At 46.9% G+C, this 23537-nt stretch overlaps 12 protein-coding genes across 12 annotated transcripts; 8 read left to right on the top strand and 4 right to left on the bottom strand. All coding sequences in view use genetic code 12, as the record gives it.

Moving 5' to 3' along the window:
• Positions 1-142: 142 nt before the first annotated feature.
• Positions 143-2518, top strand: ADE5,7 (bifunctional aminoimidazole ribotide synthase/glycinamide ribotide synthase; the record flags this gene model as incomplete). Its single annotated transcript, XM_025478654.1, has 1 exon — positions 143-2518. One exon carries the CDS (start codon positions 143-145, stop codon positions 2516-2518), a length of 2376 nt encoding a protein of 791 aa, XP_025338127.1.
• Positions 2519-3666: 1148 nt separating this feature from the next.
• On the top strand, positions 3667-5943 carry GCS1 (glutamate--cysteine ligase; the record flags this gene model as incomplete). The annotated part of the gene is made up of 1 exon (XM_025478653.1): positions 3667-5943. The coding sequence occupies one exon, from the start codon at positions 3667-3669 to the stop codon at positions 5941-5943; it is 2277 nt and encodes a 758-aa protein (XP_025338126.1).
• Positions 5944-6469: 526 nt separating this feature from the next.
• Positions 6470-7927, top strand: SMI1 (Smi1p; the record flags this gene model as incomplete). Its single annotated transcript, XM_025478652.1, has 1 exon — positions 6470-7927. One exon carries the CDS (start codon positions 6470-6472, stop codon positions 7925-7927), a length of 1458 nt encoding a protein of 485 aa, XP_025338125.1.
• Positions 7928-8065: 138 nt separating this feature from the next.
• CXQ87_000065 (anaphase promoting complex subunit) lies at positions 8066-8823 on the top strand (the record flags this gene model as incomplete). The annotated part of the gene is made up of 2 exons (XM_025478651.1): positions 8066-8769; positions 8793-8823. The coding sequence occupies 2 exons, from the start codon at positions 8066-8068 to the stop codon at positions 8821-8823; spliced, it is 735 nt and encodes a 244-aa protein (XP_025338124.1).
• A 180-nt stretch (positions 8824-9003) lies between these two features.
• Positions 9004-9903, bottom strand: CXQ87_000064 (nicotinate-nucleotide diphosphorylase (carboxylating); the record flags this gene model as incomplete). The annotated part of the gene is made up of 1 exon (XM_025478650.1): positions 9004-9903. The coding sequence occupies one exon, from the start codon at positions 9901-9903 to the stop codon at positions 9004-9006; it is 900 nt and encodes a 299-aa protein (XP_025338123.1).
• Positions 9904-10773: 870 nt separating this feature from the next.
• Positions 10774-11913, bottom strand: CXQ87_000063 (uncharacterized protein; the record flags this gene model as incomplete). The annotated part of the gene is made up of 1 exon (XM_025478649.1): positions 10774-11913. The coding sequence occupies one exon, from the start codon at positions 11911-11913 to the stop codon at positions 10774-10776; it is 1140 nt and encodes a 379-aa protein (XP_025338122.1).
• A 1702-nt stretch (positions 11914-13615) lies between these two features.
• Positions 13616-15442, top strand: CXQ87_000062 (uncharacterized protein; the record flags this gene model as incomplete). Its single annotated transcript, XM_025478648.1, has 1 exon — positions 13616-15442. The coding sequence occupies one exon, from the start codon at positions 13616-13618 to the stop codon at positions 15440-15442; it is 1827 nt and encodes a 608-aa protein (XP_025338121.1).
• A 78-nt stretch (positions 15443-15520) lies between these two features.
• Positions 15521-17512, bottom strand: MTO1 (tRNA modification protein; the record flags this gene model as incomplete). Its single annotated transcript, XM_025478647.1, has 3 exons — positions 15521-15575; positions 15619-16541; positions 16598-17512. 3 exons carry the CDS (start codon positions 17510-17512, stop codon positions 15521-15523), a joined length of 1893 nt encoding a protein of 630 aa, XP_025338120.1.
• An 86-nt stretch (positions 17513-17598) lies between these two features.
• CXQ87_000060 (uncharacterized protein) lies at positions 17599-18281 on the top strand (the record flags this gene model as incomplete). The annotated part of the gene is made up of 2 exons (XM_025478646.1): positions 17599-18251; positions 18278-18281. The coding sequence occupies 2 exons, from the start codon at positions 17599-17601 to the stop codon at positions 18279-18281; spliced, it is 657 nt and encodes a 218-aa protein (XP_025338119.1).
• Positions 18282-18468: 187 nt separating this feature from the next.
• Positions 18469-21015, bottom strand: CXQ87_000059 (uncharacterized protein; the record flags this gene model as incomplete). Its single annotated transcript, XM_025478645.1, has 1 exon — positions 18469-21015. The coding sequence occupies one exon, from the start codon at positions 21013-21015 to the stop codon at positions 18469-18471; it is 2547 nt and encodes an 848-aa protein (XP_025338118.1).
• Positions 21016-21667: 652 nt separating this feature from the next.
• ZCF4 (Zcf4p) lies at positions 21668-22309 on the top strand (the record flags this gene model as incomplete). Its single annotated transcript, XM_025478644.1, has 1 exon — positions 21668-22309. One exon carries the CDS (start codon positions 21668-21670, stop codon positions 22307-22309), a length of 642 nt encoding a protein of 213 aa, XP_025338117.1.
• A 418-nt stretch (positions 22310-22727) lies between these two features.
• HAP2 (Hap2p) lies at positions 22728-23450 on the top strand (the record flags this gene model as incomplete). The annotated part of the gene is made up of 1 exon (XM_025478643.1): positions 22728-23450. The coding sequence occupies one exon, from the start codon at positions 22728-22730 to the stop codon at positions 23448-23450; it is 723 nt and encodes a 240-aa protein (XP_025338116.1).
• Between the last annotated feature and the right edge of the window lie 87 nt (positions 23451-23537).

Here is a 23537-nt window from a genome sequence, read left to right as displayed (position 1 = left end):
GAATGTCACGTCCATCGTGGCTGCAAACCTGCGTGCAATCGGAGTCAAGAATTTATTAGTAGCGAAAAAATTCACCCATGCACAGAGACAGCCTCATCTCTTCCCATAATCGCACAACCACTTCTTCACATATACACCCAAAATGTCCCTTAACGTTCTTGTCGTCGGTAACGGTGGTAGAGAACATGCTATCTCCTGGAGATTGGCCCAATCCCCATTGGTGCTGAAGATCTACGTTGCTCCAGGTAACGGTGGTACCTCCACCTCTGACGATAAGGTGGTTAACGTTCCTGAATTGTCTGGTTCGCCAAAGCACTTTGACGGTCTCCAAAAATTTGCTGTTGAGAACAACATTGGTTTGGTGGTGCCTGGTCCTGAACAGCCTTTGGTCGACGGTATTTCCACCGTTTTCACCAAGGTTGGTATCCCCGTTTTCGGTCCAAGTGCTAAGGCTGCTACCATGGAGGGCTCCAAGGCTTACTCCAAGACATTCATGGCCAAGCACAACATTCCAACTGCTCAGTTTAGAAACTTCACTGACGTGGATGCTGCCAGAGAGCACATCAAGCAGGTTGACTACAAGATCGTCTTGAAGGCTGATGGTATCGCTGCCGGTAAAGGTGTCTTGATCCCAGAGACCAAGGAGGAAGCTTTGACTGGTCTTGACGAGATCATGGTGGCCAAGAACTTCGGTGCTGCCGGTGACGAGATCGTCATTGAGGAGTGTCTTGAGGGTGACGAGTTGTCCATCTTGACCATCACTGATGGCTACTCTTTCTTCAATTTGCCTACATCTCAGGACCACAAGAGAGCCGGGAACGGCGACACTGGTCTTAACACCGGTGGTATGGGTGCCTACGCTCCTGCCCCAATTGCTACTCCTGAGGTTTTGAGCAAGATCGATGAGAAGATCATCAAGCCCACCATCGACGGTATGAGAAAGGACGGTTTCCCAATGTGCGGTGTTCTCTTCACTGGTATCATGTTGAGCCCCTCCAAGGAACCAAAGGTGTTGGAGTACAATGTCAGATTTGGTGACCCAGAGACCCAGACCGTTTTGCCATTGTTGACCGAGGACACTGATTTGGCTGAGGTTATGTTGGCTGCTGCTGAACACAGATTGGACTCTGTCGCCATCAAAACCAAGCCAAACACCTACTCCACCACTGTTGTTATGGCTGCTGGTGGCTACCCTGAGGCCTACGGCAAGGGTGATGAGATAACCTTCAAGGCTACCCCACAAGACACTTACATCTTCCACGCCGGTACCGCTGAGAAGGACGGCAAGGTCGTCACTGCTGGTGGTCGTGTTATCGCCGCCACTGCCACTGCCTCCACTTTGAGAGAATCTGTGGACAAGGCTTATGTTGGTGTGGACACTGTTTCATTCAACAAGAAGTACAACAGAACCGATATTGCCCACCGTGCTTTCAGAGACGCTGATGCCACTGCTGGCGGCTCTACCTACGCTGAGGCTGGTGTTTCTGTCGACAACGGTAACTTGTTGGTTGAGCAGATCAAGGCCAAGGTCAAGTCTACTGCCAGAAAAGGTGCTGACTCTGACATTGGTGGTTTCGGAGGTTTGTTCGACTTGAAAGCCGCAGGCTTTGAGGGCGAAAACACCTTGTTGGTCGCTGCCACTGACGGTGTTGGTACCAAGTTGAGAATTGCCCAGATCATGGACATTCACGACACTGTTGGTGTCGACTTGGTTGCCATGAACGTAAACGACTTGGTTGTGCAGGGTGCTGAGCCATTGATCTTCCTTGACTACTTCGCTACCGGCAAGCTCGATGTCGAGGTTGCTGCCAAGTTTGTCAGTGGTGTCGCTGATGGTTGTGTCACCGCTGGATGTGCTTTGGTTGGTGGTGAGACCAGTGAGATGCCTGGTATGTACGATGTCGGTCACTACGACACCAACGGTACCGCTGTTGGTGCTGTCCATAAGGACAAGATCTTGCCTAGGATCTCTGCTATGAAGGAGGGTGATGTTTTGATCGGTTTGAAGTCGGACGGTGTCCACTCTAACGGTTTCTCTCTTGTCCGTCACATTATCGAGAAGGCTGGTCTCAAGTATACCAACCAGGCGCCATGGAACGAGAAGAAGACCATTGGTGAGGAGCTTTTGGTGCCTACTAAGATTTACGTGAAGCAGTTGTTGCCTTCTATCCAGAAGGACTTGCTTCTCGGAATGGCTCACATCACTGGTGGTGGTTTGGTTGAGAACATTCCTCGTGCATTGCCCAAGCACTTGCAGGCTCGTGTTGACATGAGCAAGTGGGAGGTTGCCGAGATCTTCAAGTGGTTCGGTAAGCAGGGCAGAGTGCCATATGAGGACTTGTTGAAGACCTTCAACCTTGGTATCGGTATGGTGCTCATTGTTGAGCAGAACAAGGTTGACTCTGTTCTCAGCGAGCTCAAGCAGGCTGGCGAGGATGCCGTTGTCATTGGTGACTTGGGCACCAGAGAGGGTGATGCTGCTGGCTGTGTTGTCAACAACATTGGCAAGCTTTACTAAGGAAAACGATTTGTATGTATAATAGAGAGCACTCGAGAAGTGTCAATTGATCAATGATGAGGTGTAAGATTTAGCGTTTACCGCGTTTTATAAGCTGAAACTGACTCTTTGTCAAATACTTGGAACTCTTTGGTTAGGTGTGAGCTTTAGTCACTTTCTTCTAGTTCTAGGACTACTACTGCAAAATAGACAAAATTCACAAATTGATGTCCAAATTTCAAAGAAGAACCACCAATTCACTTATCTATGCACTAAGTATCACATCGTCTGAATTTTCTTTATCAATTTTTCTAACTACCTAAAATTCCACTAGAAAATCCTTCCCAAGCCAAACCGCACAAACGATAGCGTGGGTTATCTACGAATTTACCGCAACAGGCGACAAACCCGGCTGATGTCACGTGCGATTGCATCTTCAGATAGGGTCGCCTGATTAAAGTTTGATAAAAGTACAAATCTTAGACGGAATAGAATGTCGTTCATTGGGTTTGGTCAAGCGGACTTCTAATAGAAGCGTGCTAGTCCTAGTAGTGAGAGGCCTATGTGCCATGTGGGTTGCAAATCAAGCAATTTCATGAGCCTTTGCAGGGATAAGCGCTACAGTTTTATTTCTTCCCTGTAATTTTTGTTATTTCCATATTTAAATTTCCGTCAATGATCTTGTGAAGGCGCCAATTGCTGATGCCAGGGTCCGTATGGCGTTATGAGGGTTCGAATACGCACGGAAATATAGAGCGTGTGAATGTCTCAGGATGTCTCAGAAGTTTTGAATTTGAAGCCAAAGCTCTTTTCTTGGTTGAGACTCAAACGCTACTTAAGAATGTTTCAATTGTTATTCTCTATTTAATTTATACCACGTTCTACGTAATTGGGCTTCATCTCCAAAATAAGCCTTCTTCGGAAGATGTCGCGAGCGTCTTTGTTGCCTTGCTTCGATGGTGCAAAATCTTGTACACACTCCTTCGCTTATTAATTATCCACAGAGGCAGTTGGGTTCATTATTTGAAACAAGTCGGCTCGATAACAAGCTTCCACTTTAGTTCCGTTTCTCACGATACCGCTGTCTCAACGACAGCTTCAAAGTGTGCCATTACGCTGCATCTGACTCGCGAGTATCACCGAGCCACACCTAACAGCCACTCTTCAACATGGGTTTGCTATCTCTAGGGACTCCCTTGGACTGGCACGAGCTGAAGAAGCATAACGAACATGTCCGTGATAATGGTATCGAGCAGCTCATAAACATTTTTCGCCAGCATTCAGCCAGACTGAAGGACCATTTCTACTGGGGCGATGAGGTCGAGTATATGTTGGTGGACATCGATAGTTCCAGAAAGACAGCACGTTTAGCTATTGACAAGGATCTGATTTTGGATGATCTCAACGATCCCGCAAAGCCTGAAATCTCGGGAAAGGCCATCTCGAACAACGTTTCTTTCCATCCAGAGTATGGCAGATACATGATTGAAGCCACACCGCTCAGGCCTTACGATGGTAACTCTCTTGAGGACTACGTCTACGTCGAGGAAAATATGATCAAAAGACGTGAGGTGTCTCAATCAGAGCTTCCAGCAAACATCGTGCCTTTGACATTGACGACATATCCTCGCATGGGTTGCGGTGACTTCACTTCTCCCAAGGCCAAGCCTATTGGTCCAGCCTCCCAATCGCTTTTCTTGCCTGACGAAATTATAAATAGACACGTCAGGTTTCCAACTCTTACTGCTAACATTCGGAAGAGAAGAGGGCACAAGGTTGCGATCAATTTGCCTATCTACCCGGATACGAACACCAAACTCATAGATGATAGTATCCCTAAGCGTGACTTGTTCCCTTCAGACGAAGAGCCTTTCATTGGAGCATCTCAGCCTGGTCATGTTTATATGGATTCTATGGGTTTTGGCATGGGATCATCCTGTCTTCAGATTACCGTTCAGCCATCTGACATTCATCAAGCCAGGTACTTGTATGATACCTTGGCTCCGCTCACACCAATTCTTATGGCCGTATCTGCTGCCGCTCCAATCTTCAAGGGGTTCTTGGTGAACCAGGATGTTCGCTGGAATGTCATCAGCGGGGCTGTTGACGATAGAACGTTTTTGGAGCGTGACATCAAGCCTTACAAGGGCGCAGACTTTTTTGGTGGATTGGATGTTACCCATGAGGTAAAAGATCATTTTGAGCTGCTTGGTGGAGGTCCCGGAGTCAATGGCGATCGCATCATTAATGAGTACGGTGACACTACGATCAAGACACTCGATGGTAAGCCTGTTCAGAAAGTTCCAAAGTCTAGATACGAGTCGATTGACACATATTTGGGAGACCAGGGTTACCATGACGAGCCGTACTTTGACAAGTCGTACAACGACATCTACTCGCCAGTCAACAAGAAAGTGTATGACAAACTCACTTCCACAAAGCTCTTTGACCCACTTTTGGCTCACCATTTCGCCCACCTTTTTATTAGAGACCCGCTCGTTATTTTCAGCGAAAGAGTCAACCAGGACAATACTCTCGAGAACGACCACTTCGAGAACCTCCAATCCACAAACTGGCAGACATTAAGATTTAAGCCTCCTGCTCTATACCAAGAGGGCGAACAACTCTCTGAGAAGCCTGGGTGGAGAGTTGAGTTCAGACCACTTGAGATTCAGCTCACTGACTTTGAGAATGCTGCTTACTCCGTTTTCATTACGCTTGTTAGCAAAGCTATCCTTAAATTCAACCCAGACTTTTACACACCTATTTCGAAGGTTGACAAGAACATGAAGACCGCTCATGGCGTGGATGCCTCCACAGACTCCAGATTCTGGTTCCGGAACCCGTCAAGGTGGCGTCTCAACAACGAGGATTTCAAGGGATATGATCTTACATGGTTTGATCGCTTTGTTAACGACGGAAACGATCTTTTCGACGACAATGGTGTTTACCTTAATGGCTATGTGGAAGTGAATAACGATGTGGTTGAGAATGGCACAGATGTTAGCGATACATGCAACGATGTCAAACTCAGTGCTCTGGAGCTTATTGATGGTCTGGACTCCTTCCCAGGTCTCATCAAGCTCGTTGTCAAACTCATCGCTACGGAACTCATTCCTTCCAACTGGCAGAACAAGAGCCACCATTGCAAGAGCCGGCAGTTCGCGAAGGAATTGGAGCTTCTTCGTAACTACTTGAAACTCATCAGTTTTAGAGCTTCTGGCAAGATCCCTACAATTGCACGTTTCCTTCGGGACTTTGTTCTAAGGCATCCCGACTACAAGCAAGACTCAAAAGTCAGCGATCGGATTAATTACGACTTGGTTCAAGCCAGCGTGGCCATCACGAACCTAGACTTTAAGCATCACAGTGACCTTCTTGAGGAATACTTCGGTGAAGAAATAGCCGGCTTTTTGTCGGCACGCAGTGCCGCAGGCATCGCTTAATATAGAAGAACAGTAGCATTCTGCAGCCATTAGTTGTAGTAGGCTTGAGCAATTATCCTGGAGCTAGGGAGACGACCAGGGCGCCTAAATTCCGTGAGGTGCCTCCATTTTCTTGTCTAACTAAAAATAACAAAGCGAGTCGCCAAAACAAAACCTTGCTTGCTACTTAAAAAGTGTCAAGAGGAGGCGCGGCGAAGGCGAAACAAGCGAGACCCTGACAGAGACACGTGGATAATAAAAGCGTAAAGTCGAAGTTGGAAAGCTTCCCAAACTTTGGCACATGGCCAATTTCTCGAAAAAGCTTTTTCTCACAATTTCCAAATTATTAGAGTACCTCTCCCCAGTTTCAGGTCACGGTGTGGTCCACTCTGGCTGCGAAAACATTGGCGTGCATAGAGTACCTGGCCGTATTCATGCAAAAATCAAGTAGCACCGCGAGAATCACAAATAACGTATCACCGCCGAAGCCGTTAACACACATTACCGAGTATTTTCCGAAGTCATACCCAGTCAACGATAAAATACAATGGGCTTCCTCGATAACGTCAAGTCCTTTTGGCACTCAGTCACCACAGACGACCACTATGCTAGTTACGGCTCTCCCTACAAGAATTCCACCGCGGGAGGTTCAATCGATCCCACGTCGCTGACAGCCAGACTAGCTGATTTGAACAACTCACTGAGCCATTCTCTCGTGGGTTCGCGTACAGCTTCAACTACCAACGTGGCTGGATACAGACCAGGTTTGAGGTCGCTGCTGACCAACTTGATCAACCAGTCAAGTGATGTTCAAATGCAAACGTTGAACAGGGAAGGTCTCCCTCCTTTGCCCTCTATCGATTCCTTGTGGGATAGGATAGAGAAGTGGTTGGAGGAGGAATACCCCGAGTTGGAAGATAGCTTGAACGACGGTGCCTCGACAGCAGACTTGAACGAGTTTGAGAGAGACTTGGCTATTGGTCCTTTGCCTGTTGAGGTGCGTCAGTTCTTCAAGATCCACGACGGTCAGTTCCGTGGCGGCAAGCCAACAGGTTTAATCATGGGTTTGAGTCTTTTGGATATTGAGAGCATCATGGAGGAGTACGCGGTCTGGGCCAAAGTCGCCGAGAGAATCGAGAAACAAGTCGTGGCCGTAAACCAGCGGAAAAAATTGCCCGAGGAGTCAACATCGGCTTCTTTCTCCAACAACGAAAAACAGTTGAACAACTTCCTTGCACACCAGAAATCTGTGCCTATCAATGCGGTCCAGTCTTACTATATCCACCGTGGATGGGTCCCCCTTGTCAAAGACCCATGCGGTAACTTGATTGGTCTTGATTTGGCTCCAGGTCCAGCCGGCTTGCGTGGCCAGATCATCTTGTACGGTCGTGATTTCGACACCAAGATCGTCGTTGCCACGAGTTTGCAAGAGTTCTTGTTCCAGTTCATCACCGACTTGGAGTTGGGCAACTACGAGATTGACCAATCCGAGTCCAACACTGACAACGGATTCTTGGACAGCGCACAAAACGACGACTACATGATTGGAGACGAGGATGAGGGAAATGGAGATCTTACATTCTTGGACCGCGACGGCAGCGAGTTTGGTACTGAGCTCAAGGGCAAAATCTCTTACATTGAAGCATTGAAGAGAAGAGCTTTGAAGAGATACAGCATCCCCAACGCTGAGAAGTTTCAAACCGCATTTACGCCTCAAAGAGTGCCCAGAAAGCAGCCTATGGGTCGCCCTGAGGGTTCTCCTTCGAAGAATGCCTCGACCAGCAAGCTTGTCAACTTGGAAAGTTCTGTCGAGCTTCCCAAGGAAACATTGATTGACGACAGCTCGAAGAGTGAAGATAAGCCATCTCCCAAGCAAGAAGCTCCAAAAAGCGAGGAGACCGTTGAGGCCGTTGAAGCACAGCCTGAGGAGAGCAAGGCAGAAGACGAGGCGGACAAGAAGGGTGACGAGAAGACCTCGGACAAGCAAACCGAAATTGAACTCTAGTTCATCGTATATACTCACATTGCACATTTATTATTGGGAAACTCCGATAGCTCATGCAAGATGTAGGCCCGCGTTGCAGTACACCCTCTTGATCTGATCTCATTCTCATCCTAATCTTTAGCACCATACTAGTCTAGCATGCCATTTGACAGCTATGACGATGTTCTAGATCATAATGTCCAGTCAGCTGAGCAAGAGGCGTATCAGGACAACAGCCAGGCTGAGATGTCTCACGAGCCTCCATCGCTAGAACAACAGCAGCAGACATATTATAAGAATGGCCAAAAAGATCTTGAAGAACTCCAGCTCCTAGATCTTCTGCCGCTCGCCACATGGAAGCTCTCGTCATTCAAGAAGGGCTTTGGTATTTCTCAATTAAGAGCCGACACCCCAGATCTATATTGGCAATCCGACGGAAGTTCGGGAAACAACATGGAACACCAGACCAATGATGGGGGCCAGCTTAGCCATCCACACTCTATTACCCTTCAATTCTCCAAGAAGGTGTCTTTGGAGCGTATTTGCATTTTCACCAATTACCAGTTGGATGAGTCGTATACCCCACTGAAAATCAAGGTCATGGCCGGAGGCTCGATGTGGGACTTGACCGATGTTTGCGTGGTGAAGCTAGAAAAACCTGTGGGCTGGTCACATATTGTCTTCAATGGTGTCAGAGGAGACGGCTTATTGAAGTGCTTTGTGGTTCGAATCATCGTATTGGCTAATCACCAGGATGGAAAGGACTCCCACATCCGTGCTGTGAAATGTTTGGGCAAAAAATTGCATACTCTGATTACTCAGGAACCACCGCTTGAAAAAGCTTACAAGAATCAGAGCACGGCGTCGGGATTTACAAGCGTCTCAGGAATACTGTTGAACAATCACTCATTTGGTGAACTACCATCGACCCTACGTCATGCTGACTCACTCGAAGGAGTCTCAATTGAGGAGGCGGACGAGGAGAATCTCGTTGAATTTGATCCTACAACGTCTAAGATTCTAGATAATGTAAATGAGGTTTTGGGGTTCAACACTGGTTTCGAGAGCATCGAGCTAAAAAGCATATCGTCGATTCGTTAAGCATTGATTTTCAAGGAAAAGTCGACGATCTTGCATCCCTGGTGGATCGAGGACGTCGAGTAGATATCGATGTCATTGCACAAGTAAGTACTTAAATTCTGCAATGTCAAACCGCCTGAGCATTCCAATAAGAAACTCTTGTTAGAGCCCTGGTAATGTTTCTTCAAGCTCTGTGCCACCTTCTGCAACTCTGGACCACTGAAATTATCCAACATAATCACGTCGGCTCCAGCATCAATGGCCTCTTTGGCATCAGTCTCAGTGCTCACTTCAACCTCGACCTTCACTGCGAACCCACAAACTGATCTGGCGCTCTTGACGGCTTCTGTAATACTGCCGGTAGATGCAATGTGGTTATCTTTAAGCATGACCATCGAGCTGAGGTCGTATCTGTGTGGGTCCACTCCACCCACGAGCATGGAGTATTTTTCAAGCTGTCTGAGACCTGGGGTAGTCTTTCTCGTACCAGCGATTAAACCCTGGTAGCCAGATTCGTCTGCAAGTTTCTTGGTCACATAAGACTGGGTAGCAATACCAGAAGATCTAGCCAACAAATTGAGGGCCGTTCTCTCGGCAAGAAGGATCTTGTTGGCTGGACCTTTCACGGTTGCAACAACAATCTTGCCCTTCAGCTCGGCCAACTTCTTTGGAGTGACATATTCGCCCTCCTGGTGATGCCATTCAACTTCGAGCTCACATTGCTTGAATACTTCAGCAGCAAAAGGAACTCCACTGATCAATCCCTCCGCTTTCATGTATAATGAAGCTGTCTCTTGTTTGTCACCGACCACGAAGGCTCCGTAATCGAAGGACGGAACATCTTCAGTTAAGAAATCAGTAATTTGCTGTTTCCAGTGTCCGTTTACAGGAAGGAGGTTGGCGTACTTGGATGACATTGTGGTGAAGATGAGGCGAATTTCTCCGGGGAATATCTGGAATCTGGGGCCCGGGGTTTTTTCCTGCACCACCTCGTTGCATCGTCTCATAGCACCACCTTCATCTTAAAGCTCAATGTGCTTATATGGCTGGAAATGAGAAATCGAGGAAAAGTCAAAGTGTCTTGAATATTCCTTCCTCCAAAGCTTCTGGTCCCTCGGCTTGTAAGCTATGTGGAATGACGTACTACGCGTACATCAAGCAGGACAAAGACATCCACCAAAAGTACCACCTGAGCTTCGTCAATGGTGTCAAGTGGACGACCAAAACCGAGGCGATCAAAAGAATTCGATTAAAAGCCAAATTGGAGGAAATTGATGCGGAGATTATCCGGGCTGATGAGAAACAGGCTGCTCAGGTTACGCGAGTAGAGAAGCTACTTGAATTTGTCAATAAAGAGCTTGGTGCCTCTGCTGCTAGCAATGCATGGCGAAACCGTAAAAAGGGGTCATGTTCAGGGTATGCGTTTGTTTTGCTTATAAAAGGCATTGCGATCGGAGTCTGCGTGACAGAGCCGATAGTTGACGTCCAGCTGCAAGGCAGATGGATGATCTACCAAACACAGGAGATTGTGCCGCGTCAAGTCAATAAAAATATCATTATTGGGATCTCCAGAATCTGGATTGCCCCGAAATGGCGCCGATTTGGGCTTGGAAAGCACTTGTTACAGGCAGTATGCAACTACCTGATACATGGGCTTCAACTCAACCCCAGTCAGGTCGCCTTCAGCCAGCCAAGCTCAGCTGGGTCTCTATTGGCAAAGAGCTTCAACGCCGTTAAACACAAGAGCGGCGAGCTTTTGTTGCCTGTCTATATCGAAAATGCATGAACTAATCAGTAAAGACGGTTTTGGTAGCAAGAGTGTTGATACCATTGTCAATCCAGCCATAGAAGAATGCTGTGATGCTTCCGTTGATACCAATCTTTATACCACGAGGCACGGCACCTGAGAACAAACATTTGAAGCCCTTCTTGAGTACTAACTTGTAGGCTGTAGAGAGCGAGTCTTTGAACAACATGCTGCCGTTTTTGGATTGGATGTTCGTCTTCACCACATCAAGTGGTTGGGTAAGAGCAATGACAGCAGCCGCTGAGATACAGTGAAGACCAATCAGCTGCCATGCCGAATGCTGGAACCTGAACCAATTCTGTTCATCAGGTTTGTTGTGTGGATCAACCAACTGTCTAGTAGCGTTATATGTGGAGAACCAGGCGGCCGAGGAGCCCATCTGGCGTGCAAATGTGATAAATGAACCCGTGAAAAAGCCCCTAACACCTTGAAGAGCGTACATTTGACGAATTGTTCCGAGAAGAGTCAATGCAGGGGTCTTGTTAAACTCCATCTTGAGAGCATCTGTGGCCGAGGGTTTGAGGTGATGGGTGGACAGAAATTTCTGACCAGACTTTCCTGACTTGAGCTGGGAGACTAAACCACTGGTATAGTAGGCATGTGGCGAAACATACTGTCTAGAAAAAATGCTCTGAACCAGCTTGTGGTGCTTATCGATACCTGTGATATCAATTGACTGATCGGGAAAGAGGGCCTTCTCATTGGCCAAAATTTGATTTTGGATCATCGTGATCTTGACTCTTTCAGTCGGAATGATCAAAACGGTCTCCATTGTAGCACTCATGGCACCAGCAATCACCACTCTTGGAGCACTGGTCTTTTTTGTATCGTTTCTTGTATCCATCGCCATGAAGTTGGAGGCCCAGTTATACGATAAAAGGCGAGTGAAGTTCTTGAGAACATTACCAGTGACAAGAGCACTGCTACCCTTCATGATCTGAACAATCGAGGACGGTTGAAAGCCTGGAGCGTTGAATTTGTTCAACTGAGAAGTGTTATCCAATTGATGCATGGTCTTGATGAAATCAAGCGGGAACGTAGCAAATGCAGCAAATGCAGCAGAAGAGCAGCCGGCCACCAAGGCCGTCAAAAGGCTGTCTCCATGAGATGGCGCTTCCATTGGTGGGTCCTGAAGAGTTGATTATTGCGATTTAGTAGCAATCGCGGTGTCTTGGTGCGCCTAGGACTAGATAGCGCTTCACCCGACGACAGTGATCATGCTGAAAATTTGCCTTTTTTCAAAATTCACCAAGAAAAGTTGGGTTCGCCCGTACTGAACTAAATTGGAGTAGGTAAGGTCAAGAAATCTGAGGCAAGTATATGGCCATATCGCGGATCTGTGACAAACTCTCCGCAGAGGTGCATTTACGGTGGACCCTATGATCGGAAGATAGGGAAGAAGGGCAAGGAAGACGAAAAAATAAAAAAGATTTCAAGCCACCCGAATATTTTGTAGAATACTCGAGTTCGGAAGCCCCATGTCCCAAGCCCCTAGAAGCCTGAAAAGAACGGAAAACTTCATAGTGCAATGCCAAGAATTGATATCGAGACGACAAGCCCATTGTCCCTCTAGGCAAATAAGGTCGCACAAACTGATGGACGAGAATTGTTAATCCAAGAGAGTGAAGCTTATAAATGGCTTAATTGCACCGCTGTAAGTACCACAACGTCCATGAACCATGGCTGAGAAGACCTACGGCGTTAAGAGGGACACTGGACTCCCCCACCGCGGAAAAGAAGCTGCGATAAGAGAGATAGATTCCAGACTTTGAATCATAAGCATAGTGAGGCAAGAAAGAGGGAATGTGATCAGCGAGGCCACTACGAAGCATTGAAGCTGGCACCCCGGAGAAACAGGAGTTGCGATAAGAGAGATCGGTATTATAATCTCAATAACGGCAGAGTGGATCGTCCTAGAGCTATGCCCTTGACAAAGTCCATCTGGCTGGCTTTTCTTTGCAGTGCTTACAAGCGTAACCATTATAAAGAAGGATGGGAAGGTTCGTGGGATAGTCGTTGAGATGCATGAATTTTGCAACCATTTCCGACTGCTCTGGCACGGCCGATTCGGCCGACACTGGACTGAAAATCTGAGGCTTGCTGAAGGACACCGTACATCAACTACGTCTGGTAGTCCCTGAGGCTTCACATTCCGTGATTTTGGTCCGCAGCTGGATATCTTTTCTTTGATATCATGAGTATTAGAGAAGTTCGACAATTCCGTGAGTAAAAATACAATCATTCGCTCCACACTATTAGTAGACTCAGAAACTCCGCTCCACAGCTGCCACACCTCATGGCACCATTTCCTGATTTGCAGAGGCTTGGTGGGCGTAAATCTCGCTTGGCAGTACAATGGCAACTTGGGCTGACCTAGGCCTACTGGGTTTCGAATGTTGCTCCACTGCCCCGAAAAATTCGAAACCTTTTTGTAAATGTGAATTCGACGCCAATACCTAGGAGCTTCCGAGATAACCGATGTCCATGCACACAGCACACCCCAGACTAAGACATTGGACGATCCAAGTTCCAAACTAAAACATCAAGATAAAGCACCCGAGAATTTAAATCGGGGGCAAGAATGCAAAAATAACTCGCCGTAGGCCGAAAAAAAATAAAGTGAAACGCAAAATGCTTGATCGGACCCCTGGCATTCTCGTATCCATGCGCCATGCGAGTGAGACATCAACAGCACTGCACGTCGTTGCCCTAATAAAAACATACTGTCTCATCACATATGCGTTCCAACCACATATTCTAATTCCCTTGTTCCGAACCCAAGCCTTTAAGTACCGCCCCAGCGCCACTTTTCCATCCACACAATGCCTCTGCCGCCGCCCAGGGAGCAGCAGCATGCTCGTACCGAACCTTCTACTCCCCTACGAACCAGACCTCCCACAAACACATCTTTGCTGGTTCCACTGAGCTCCCGCTCGAGACTTAGTTTCGTGGCTCTACCGCCTGACGACCTTACTCTGGTGCTTGGTCGCCCGCCAACGTATTTCCAGAAATCCGCCAAATCCACCAAACCGTCCCTGCTTCAGCTGTCTAGACGATCACTGGGTCTCCAGTCCAGACACGAGTCTGTTCTATCGACGCCTCAGCCGCGTCGCTTAAGTGACCACCTCACGGTGAGGAGAAGAAGACGCTCCTCTACCGGCGCCACCTACGTTTCTGGGTACCATGGGCCCATCACCAAAGACTTCCTCCGAACTTTCTCCCGAGCACTAATACATGACCAACAGAACCCGTCGCCCGAGTATGAAAGCGAGAAGGTTTTTCAAGCGCTCGATTACGAACACCGCCTTCATTCACTCAGCCCTCAAGACCGTGCTCATTATAGCGAGTTTGACTACTCCTTGCCTCTACCGTCGGACGATGCCATGAAGTCGCCTCCACTAACGGTAGCCCAAAGCGCCTCCCCTGTTGCAACTCCGAAGGATACATCCAAGGAGAACAAACCCGCCTTCAAGTCCTACCTCGAACGCATCTTGGAAAGCAGAAAGCGGTCATCGATGTTTGAGCATGAAACCCCAAGCGAAGTCGAGGATATCCGAGGCGTCAACGATATAATTTCCACATCCAAGTTTGTCATTGAAAATACTATCCAGGGGCTACCGGAGTTCACTGACAACCAACAGTCTCCAAACGAGTTGAACATCAGGTTGGCCGAGCCACTTGCCGTAAACGACAACGCTATCCACACCGACTCCGAAGAGTCTAGCGAAGGTGACTATAGAGCGCCGGAACTTACAATGCCAAGAAGAACTCACCGTCCTTCGTTGGACTTGCAAAAGACTCCCGAATACGAATCCTACGAATACGATGATGCCAACCGCTTCGATGCATCTCAGCTTGACTCCATGCTGGCGATACCCGAGAAAATCGATTCACCACAAGACATGAACTTTCAGGACGATCTTGATGATATCCCTCAGCATCCCTCTTCCGACCAAGGCCTTATTCTGGGGCATTTCACAATTGACAATGATGATATAGACACTAACCCAGCCCTTCAACTTCAACCTGGACTTTCACTCACTGACGATGAGCTCAATTCGGAAAACATACCACCACAACCATCGACAACTCGGCGAATCACTGTCGGAAGTGGCAAGAAACGCGTCCGCTCGTCCAACAACTTGCCTATTTCTAAATATTTGTTGAAGGGCATGGTGAGTACAGTCAGTCATTTGCCTGGCGCATCAGGACCTGCGAAGAAGAAATCTAAATTGAACCGTATCTCGCCTGCTCTATTGCAGGTGGTGCTCAGAAGTTCAAATGACTTTCTTCAGCAAACCATGTCAACTTTGAAAGCCTACGCAGAACATCGAGGCTCTGACAAAATTTCTATTCAAGACGCTGTATTATACCTCAACCGAGTCAAGATACCCACATCTTCCACGTCCGAGATGAATCGGGTAGCGAAACTTGCTCATGACCTATTCCCATTGGAAACTCTCGTATCGTTAGACAACAGCTTGCAGCAATCTACTATCAAGAAACTCAAGCGAACGAATATCAGGGAAGTTGGTGCGGACAATGATGAAGACTTTACTCGAGAATCTGTTTCCTTCGGTGGAGCCCAAAAACTGGAATCTCACTCTGAAACAGAGGTCTCGCTTGATGACAATGATGACGACTATTAATTAAACTCAGTTCTATTTACACTTGCACTTCCGAAGCGGCTGTACTCTCCTTATTTAAACGAGCCTGCTTCTGGTGCACTAATTTATAAAGTTCAAAAATTGCCGCTGGTGTAACACCCTGTATCCTCCTAGCCTGACCAATTGTTTTTGGTTGCACCGTATTCAACATCAGACACGCTTCATTTGAGAGCTTGAGTTTGCCGGTGTTGGTGTATAAATAATTTTCTGGAAGAAGCAAATTCTCATCTGCTTCAAATGCACGAATATGACGTTCTTCCCGCTTGAGCCACGGCTCATATCGACTTTCGACATCAATCCTTTGTTTTTGCCATCTTGACAAGTCGTAAAAATCTTGCGGAAGCTCCTTGTCAAGAAGGACCTTGTAAAGGCGTGGAAGAATCACATCAAGGGTGATGTCATGGTAAGACAAAAGCTTCCAGCCATCTACCATAGTCTTCTTGTTGACTTTGTCTGCGAGGTCACCGAGCACTGGTGTCCAACGAGCACCAGACAAGTCGATATCTTTCAAGAAGGACCTTATATTGTTGAACTGACCGATCTCCTTCTTGAAATGGTTGTATCTCTCCTCACCAACAACACCAGCATGGTGACCCTTCTCGGTAAGTCTTTGATCAGCATTGTCAGCACGCATAGTGAAACGGAACTCTGAACGAGAGGTAAACATTCTGTATGGCTCCTCCACGCCCTTAGTGATCAAATCATCAATAACCACACCAGTGTAGCCATCAGATCTAAAAAGCTCCAAAGGAGGCTTATTTGCCAGAGCAAGGCCAGCGTTGATACCAGCAACACAGCCTTGGGCAGCAGCCTCTTCATACCCTGTAGTACCGTTGATCTGTCCGGCAAGGTACAACCCATTCACTAACTTTGTTTCAAGTGTCCTCTTCAATTCTCTAGGATCGACATAGTCATACTCAACGCCGTAACCTGGTTGCGTCATGGTGACGTTGGAGCAGCCTGGTAGCAACCTGACCATTTGTTCTTGAAGGTCGGCAGGCAATGTGCAAGAAATACCGTTAGGGTATACAATGTCGGTATCTAAGCCTTCAGGCTCGAGCCAGACGACGTGTGAGGTTTTCTGAGGGAATCTGATAATTTTCGATTCGATGGAAGGGCAGTAGCGGGGCCCTTGACGGTCTCCCTGATGTGGATAGTCTTGTCAAGGTTCTTGGCCACAAGTTCATGAAATGCTTCATTTGTAAATGTTTGGTGACACTGGACAAGCTGGTCTTGGAGAGCGACTTCGTTTGTCATGAAAGACATTGGCTGGGGAGGGTAGTCTGACTTCTGAGGCAACAAGTTGGTGTAGTCAATCGTCTTGGATGAGAGTCTTGGTGGCGTTCCTGTCTTCAATCTGCCTAGGTTGAATCCAGCATCTCTCAAAGTCTTGGATAAGCCAAAAGTTGCATCTTCTCCCATTCTTCCTGATGGATACAGCTCCATGCCAATGTGGATCTCTCCGCCGAGAAAAGTTCCCGTTGTGATAACGATATTCTCGCACCGTAACACTCTTCCATCATTGAGACAAACTCCTCTGACCGTTCCGTACGTTCTGCCCTGAAAATCGTTACTCTGATCGGATGGAGCGATGATGATATCTTCCACTGAGCCTTCCAAAACACTCAAGTTTTTGTAGTTCAATATCACCTTCTGCATCTCCTTAAGATATATGTCTCTATCGATTTGTGCCCTTGGCCCCTGAACTGCAGCTCCCTTGGAGGCATTCAAGACCGTGAAGTGGATACCAGACTTGTCCGTGACTTTTGGTGCCACACCATCGAGAGCATCGACCTCTCGAAGCAAAGTTCCTTTTCCGATTCCACCCATAGATGGGTTACATGAGGCCGTGCCTATTTTGCTGATTTGTGGAGTTATTAATGTGGTGGGCGATCCAGCACGAGCTGATCCAGTGGCAGCTTCACATCCAGCATGACCACCACCAACAACAATAACAGGGTGGTGCTGAGCAGTTTCTAGTTTCCTAGAGAGCTCAGCATTTAACGAGATGCCCCTTCTGGGCACTATTAGACGTGCCGCTCGAGATAACATGCTTGGTACTATACTCATCTCATTTCGCGCAGACCTTTTGTAGATCTGATAAGCTCATCTCAGATACACAGAAAAGAGTATACACAATGGCAGGTGATGAACTAGATGACGGACTAGAATACGAGGTTGACTTTTCTGACACAGAGACTGTCCCTCAGGTCGAAACTGCCGAAGTGGCTGAGGACGGTTCTGAAGATGAGACTTCACCAAAAGAGAACTCCAAGAAGAGAACCAAGAATCCCAAATTGCAAGAGAAGAAGAAGCTCAAGATGGATATGGACATTGAAAAGAAGAAGAAACTCTCTACTGAGTCTTCGCCTGAAGTCATCTGTGATTATGTGAACGATGTTATCCGTAAGAGGAACACAGAACTCTCGGCCTTGGAGTTGTCTGAGCTCTACCTCAAGAAAGCAGACTTCAGATCGTCATCTGAGTTCGATGAACCCCGTACGCTTGACAACTTGTCCAAGTTTATCGACAACAGGTTTGGCAACATGCTCCCTTCAACTACACCAGGAAAGAAAAACACCAAGAACAAGAAGAACAAGAAGTCCAAGGGCGCCAAAGACACCGAGGAAGGGGATACCAACCAGGAAAGAAAGTTCATTGCTATCATGTCCATGTCCGCCATCAGAGCATGTGATGTCCATCGTGCTCTTCGAGACATTCCAGGCTCTTCCCTCAAGCTTATTAACAAGAATAAGCTACATGTTGACCTCAAACTCGTTTCCACAACCTGGTCCCGTGTCCTTTGCTGTACACCAGGTAGACTTGCGAAGGTGCTTAGTGCTGAGGAGCTGGGATTGAAGAAAGAAGAAGTGAAAATTGTTCTCGTTGATAACTCTTACCTCGACCAAAAACTCCAGAACATATGGCACATCCAAGAAACCACTCAAGTGCTTAAGGAGATGGCTGATGCAGGGGCAAAAATTTATTTGTATTAGTATCTATAGACATTAAAACGCCAGCAACGGGAGAAACATGTCTTTTGTAGCCTTGTACTGTTCACTGACTCCTCTTGCAATGTTTTCAACTACTGAGAGCTCAATGTCCAGCTCTGCGACACCATTGACTTTCTGCAAGTAAGGTTGGAGGATTTCATCATTAGACTTGATGGTCAGGGTCTGTGTGAAGTTAAGCACGAAAAGTATATTGACGAGGAGCTGCTCAGCTTGTGCTGTTGGGATCTTTCCAATGCCGTTCTCATCGCTACCTGAGTTGGAATGTGAAGCGGTGAGTACTTCGTCAACGATTCGTAAAATGTGCTTCTTTTTTTGTGATGAAAATAATTCAGCAGTGTCCTTGTTCGTGAAAAATGAAATCACTCTTTGCTGCTCGAACCGATCCAGATCAAGAAGCTCCTCCATAAGACCAAACAAAATTGAATGCACTGGTGTGTCTGCCCTTCTAGACAAGTCAGTGTCTTGGATCGTCGATGATGGCCGTATGGTGGCAGCGAGGCTCTCCTCGACAGTCTTGTCTCCAAATTTGGAGTTGAGAGCAGATTTCAATATATGGTCGTAAAGTTCGTGCAAAAGATCGTCAATTTTCTTGACGATTGATTTTGAATCACTCTTGAGAGTTTTCTGAATAAATTGTTTCACCTCAAGGACATAGCTGAGAACACCAAAAACGAGATCCTTTTCTTCATTTCCGTCACTAGCAAGCTCTCCTGCAAGTCCACTGACAAAGACATCCAATTGGATTCCAAGATCTTTGATGATTGACTGGTAGATCCCATGAAGTTTATTTGAGAACGAAGATGCTTGCCTCTTTATGGAAGAGCCTTCGCTCGACCTCTTGAGTACATTTCCAATTTTCTTTATGATGTTATCTTCTTGAATTTTGGTCTCTAAGAGAATTGACCTCATCGCCAGTAACCATGATGAAAGGCTGTGCTCGGATTTTGTGGAAGTCAATGATGCAAGACGCAGAACATTTCCCAAGTAAGTTTCTATATCCTCCTCCATCGAGCTTATAATTTCATTCGAGAAAAAATCGTTATCGTGACAGGAGTCAAGGTTTGTTTCTCGAATCAGGCTGTTCAACGACAGTAAAACGGAGGAATCACCTTCTGTGAGGTTATGCAAATGTGATTGTGATGCTTTTTCGACATGCTCAAATGCTGATGAAATGATGCTTGAGATGAGTTTCTCTGTAAATACAGTCTCGGAGGTGTAGCATTTGCTTTCTTCGTAATGTGCCAAGGCTTGCAATTTGCTAGCTCCGGACAAAAAGTTATAGAGAACGGAAAGGATAACCTTTATTGAAGCAGCAGTGTCATCGCTTGTCGTCGAAGCTTGATACAACTCGCTGATGAAGTTGTGAAGTAGGAGACCGCTGTTGTTGTAATACGGCAGAAGTGACTCTTCAAAGCTCAGTGATCCGGACAGTTCCATGTTGATGTCAAACCTGATGTCGTCGTTTTCAAACCAGCTGTGGAACCCAATCAATTGAGACGCTTTCCATGCTTTCAATGACTTTAGCCTTGTTTTAAGCTCTCCATCATTAGCAAGATATTCATTTACGCACACGGCGGTGGATTCAATGAAGCGAAAAAGCTTATAGAAATTTGTGTTGGAGACCTGTGGGTGGTTAGAGGCATCCTTGGCGAGTGATTGTAAATGAGTGGTTCTAAGATCGACGATCTTTGAAGTTATTGACAGCAATGAATTCGTGGCCTCCCCGTCATGGTTCACGATAATGTATGCAAGGATGTAGTTAACGATCGGAACACTGGAAGCGTTCGAAATTGAATCTGTCTTGGAGTCCAGATCTGAGTACTGATAATATTCGTCATCTTGCTCTTCACTGAGAAAATCGAATGTCTCATCTTCAAGCCATTGATTGTTCTGGGTCTTCTGTATTATATCATCCACGTTACGAATGCCGCTTGTATTGCTCAAAGAGTCCCCTGTGAATGTGTAGCGGGCTAGCTTTCTCTCAAGGTATGACACAAAGTTGTCTTTGAGCTTCTTATAGCTCGTGGCCTTGTGGTCATTTGAAGGAATTATATCAGCAAAGAGCTTCTCAATTGTGTAGTATATCTTGGCCAAGTGGACCAAGTATTGGGTTCTTCTGAGCGAGTCTGTCTGGAGTTTCAAATCATAACCAATGAGTTCGTTGTTGATCACGTTGTTCAAGATAGTCATTTGAGAAGCCTGGCGAGCTTTCTGAACATTCTCCTTTCTGACAACGGAGTCAAACTTGGAGAACTTGTTGTTGCCAAATGTGATGTAGTTAGAAGACTTGAAAGACAAATCAGCCAACGTATTGTCCAACTTGTACGCCGTTGTGCTCATGGTGTCAATTTCTTCGGCAATTTTTATTAAGTCTCTGTATTTGCCACCCACCAATAGGTGAAGCTCATCTTTGGCCTTGGTAATGTCTTGATGGTAGTCTTTATGAAGTTTCTGGACTTGAGGCACTGTGTAACGAGCGAAAACGTCGTCCACGGAGAACTCTATCAATTTCTGCGTAGTAGAAACGCTGGAGTTCAGCATTGTGGACGAAGCTTGCGACGTTATGGACGTCGTCAGCCCTTTTCTCTTGTCCATGCTAATTGGTGATCTGGTAGCTAGAAATTGTTAGGCGCGATTTTGGCTGAGACCAAAGGTTCCGATTCGTACTAAGCGATAAGGAAGGTTTTGGGGTAATACAAAATAGATTGAGACTAGTTTGGCAGCTTGTTTACTTTGCTGACGAAGATCTTCGAAAATTTATGGGTACCACAGCGCTGGGTGACTCAATCAAGTTGTCTTGAACTAGAACTATTAAAAGAACTCAAGTCAGATCTGAATTATCTTGCTCAAATCCAGACATAAGTTTTCGATTGGGCTTTTTAATCTCATTAATCCGGCCTTTACTTCATTGCAACGTCAAGTCCCTCCCCATACCACTTACAAGATTTCGCAGCCATCCACAATTTCACAACAGAACCCACAGTTATCGCCCAAAATGAAAAGCCTTGCAAACTCGACATGTTATCTTCAGCAAACACTCAAAATTATTCGCTGCTGATCTTCGGTCTAATCGGCCGTGGTGGATGGTCTGACTCTTTTTCAGAATTAAGCGCGGTGTGCACTTGCCGCTTTAGGCAATACTTCACCAGGAAAAGATTTCTTTTCGAAACCACTCCCAAAGCTACCTGCTGATATGGACAAACCGTCTCGAAAGCGGTCTCGAAACGGCTGCTTTACGTGCCGAAGGCGCAAGAAGAAATGTGACGAGTCGCTGTATCCTCAGTGTCGAAACTGCCACACTAATGAGTTGCAGTGCACATGGCCAGAGCATGTTGTGAAGGCCAAAACGCTAAGAGGTTCAGATCCTGAAAATGTGAAGATGAAACCAGAGGCTCCGGAAGCCCAACAAAGCATTCTCCCTCAGCAGAGACTAGGGAGGACTATAGATCCAGCTACATTGATACTGAGCAGTCCCAACACATATACAGCGAAAGAAGGTCTTCGACGGCGCTCGGACCCACATCTTCCCACTTTGGAAGAAAGCTATACCAATTATTTCAGCCAAGTGCCAGAATCTGGGGTACCACAAATTTCGCAGCCAGTGCTCAGTGGAACGCCGCAGCAAGAATATCGCATAAGTAAGCCCAAGATAGAGGCGGAAAGAAAGAACGAGAAAAAAAGTAACTACTTCTTGCAAAGAATCGCCATGCAGCAGGATTGCGTGGAGGAGGAGGACAAGGAGGAAGAGGATGTGTATGAGAATGTGGACAAGGACCTTATTCGGAACTTCATAGCCCACCAGATGGATCTAGGAGATACTTTCAAGCGAGCATGAGAGAGCATAGTGTTTATCGCAAACAAAAGCAACAAAGAGAGGTAGAAGATGCATATATTGTAGTTTAGGTGAATTTTTCACTGCCACAAGTGATTATGAGCCTCTGCGACGAGTAGAGTCATTGTCAGCTAAAACAAACAAGAGCACAAGACGACCGAATCCACCCGAATAACAAAACTATCATAATTAGTCCAACAAAATCACCATCACATCAGTTTGCTGCTGTACCGATCTCGGACTCAGGTTAGGTCTGGCTAGGCTGGACCTGCATGCGGTCCACAGCTGCTACACGGTGATGCGTGCGAAATCCTATTTTTCCTTTGGAGTATATAGTCGCTAGTGTCTCTTCCTTACCTTTGGCCATAGCTCGAGCTGTCCTTGTTTATGCAATAGCCAGGCCATTCCAAACAGCCAAATAATGACATCTCTACACCAGGAGCCGGGGGCCTACTACGCCGACCAGATCCCCCAGACATACTATAGCTCACATGTTCCCCAACATGGCATCATCAACAACCAGATAGACCAGCACGACAGACCCCAATATTACCAAGCCGAAAATGGCACTTCCCATCCCCCTTACGACTCTAACGAATCTCCCCACCACGAATACTACCAGCCGGAGCCCATCAACTCGGGGGCTCCGGTGATCCCTGAAGCCCAGAGACAGGTTCCTTCCCAGTTACCCCAGACCCATATGCCTCCCCAGCCACCTGTCGAACAGCCTGCTGAGCAGCCTTTCTACGTCAATGCTAAGCAGTATCACAGAATATTGAAGAGGCGGATTGCCAGAGCCAAATTAGAGGAAACCCTTAAGATTGCAAGAACAAGAAAGCCATACTTGCACGAGTCGAGGCATAAGCACGCCATGAGACGTCCTCGTGGACAGGGCGGGCGGTTTTTGACCGCCGCTGAGATTGCCGAAAAGGAGAGATTGGAGAAGATGAAGAGCATGGAAGGTTCCGACACCGACTCCAAGCAGGACGCCTCAGACGCTCAAAAGAAAAGTGACACCTCCGAATCGGGCTCTTCCGCCAACACTCAGCACTCCTCCCCTGCTACCACAGAGCAGTCTGCTGTGGAACAGAAAGACGTGGGGGAGTCGATCTTCCAGAATCTTATCAGTGAGCCCGGGCACTAGACATTGTTTTACGAAAAAAAAACTTCCCGCGCAGCTGCAACAGTGACGTGCTGTTGACAGCTTCGGGAGTTACAGTGGGTTTACGAC

The sequence above is a fragment of the Candidozyma duobushaemuli genome (genome assembly GCF_002926085.2).
Source record: "Candidozyma duobushaemuli strain B09383 chromosome Unknown A_B09383, whole genome shotgun sequence".
In the NCBI taxonomy this organism is placed as follows: Eukaryota; Fungi; Ascomycota; class Pichiomycetes; order Serinales; family Metschnikowiaceae; genus Candidozyma; species Candidozyma duobushaemuli.
This window is presented reverse-complemented; position numbering and strand designations above follow the sequence as displayed.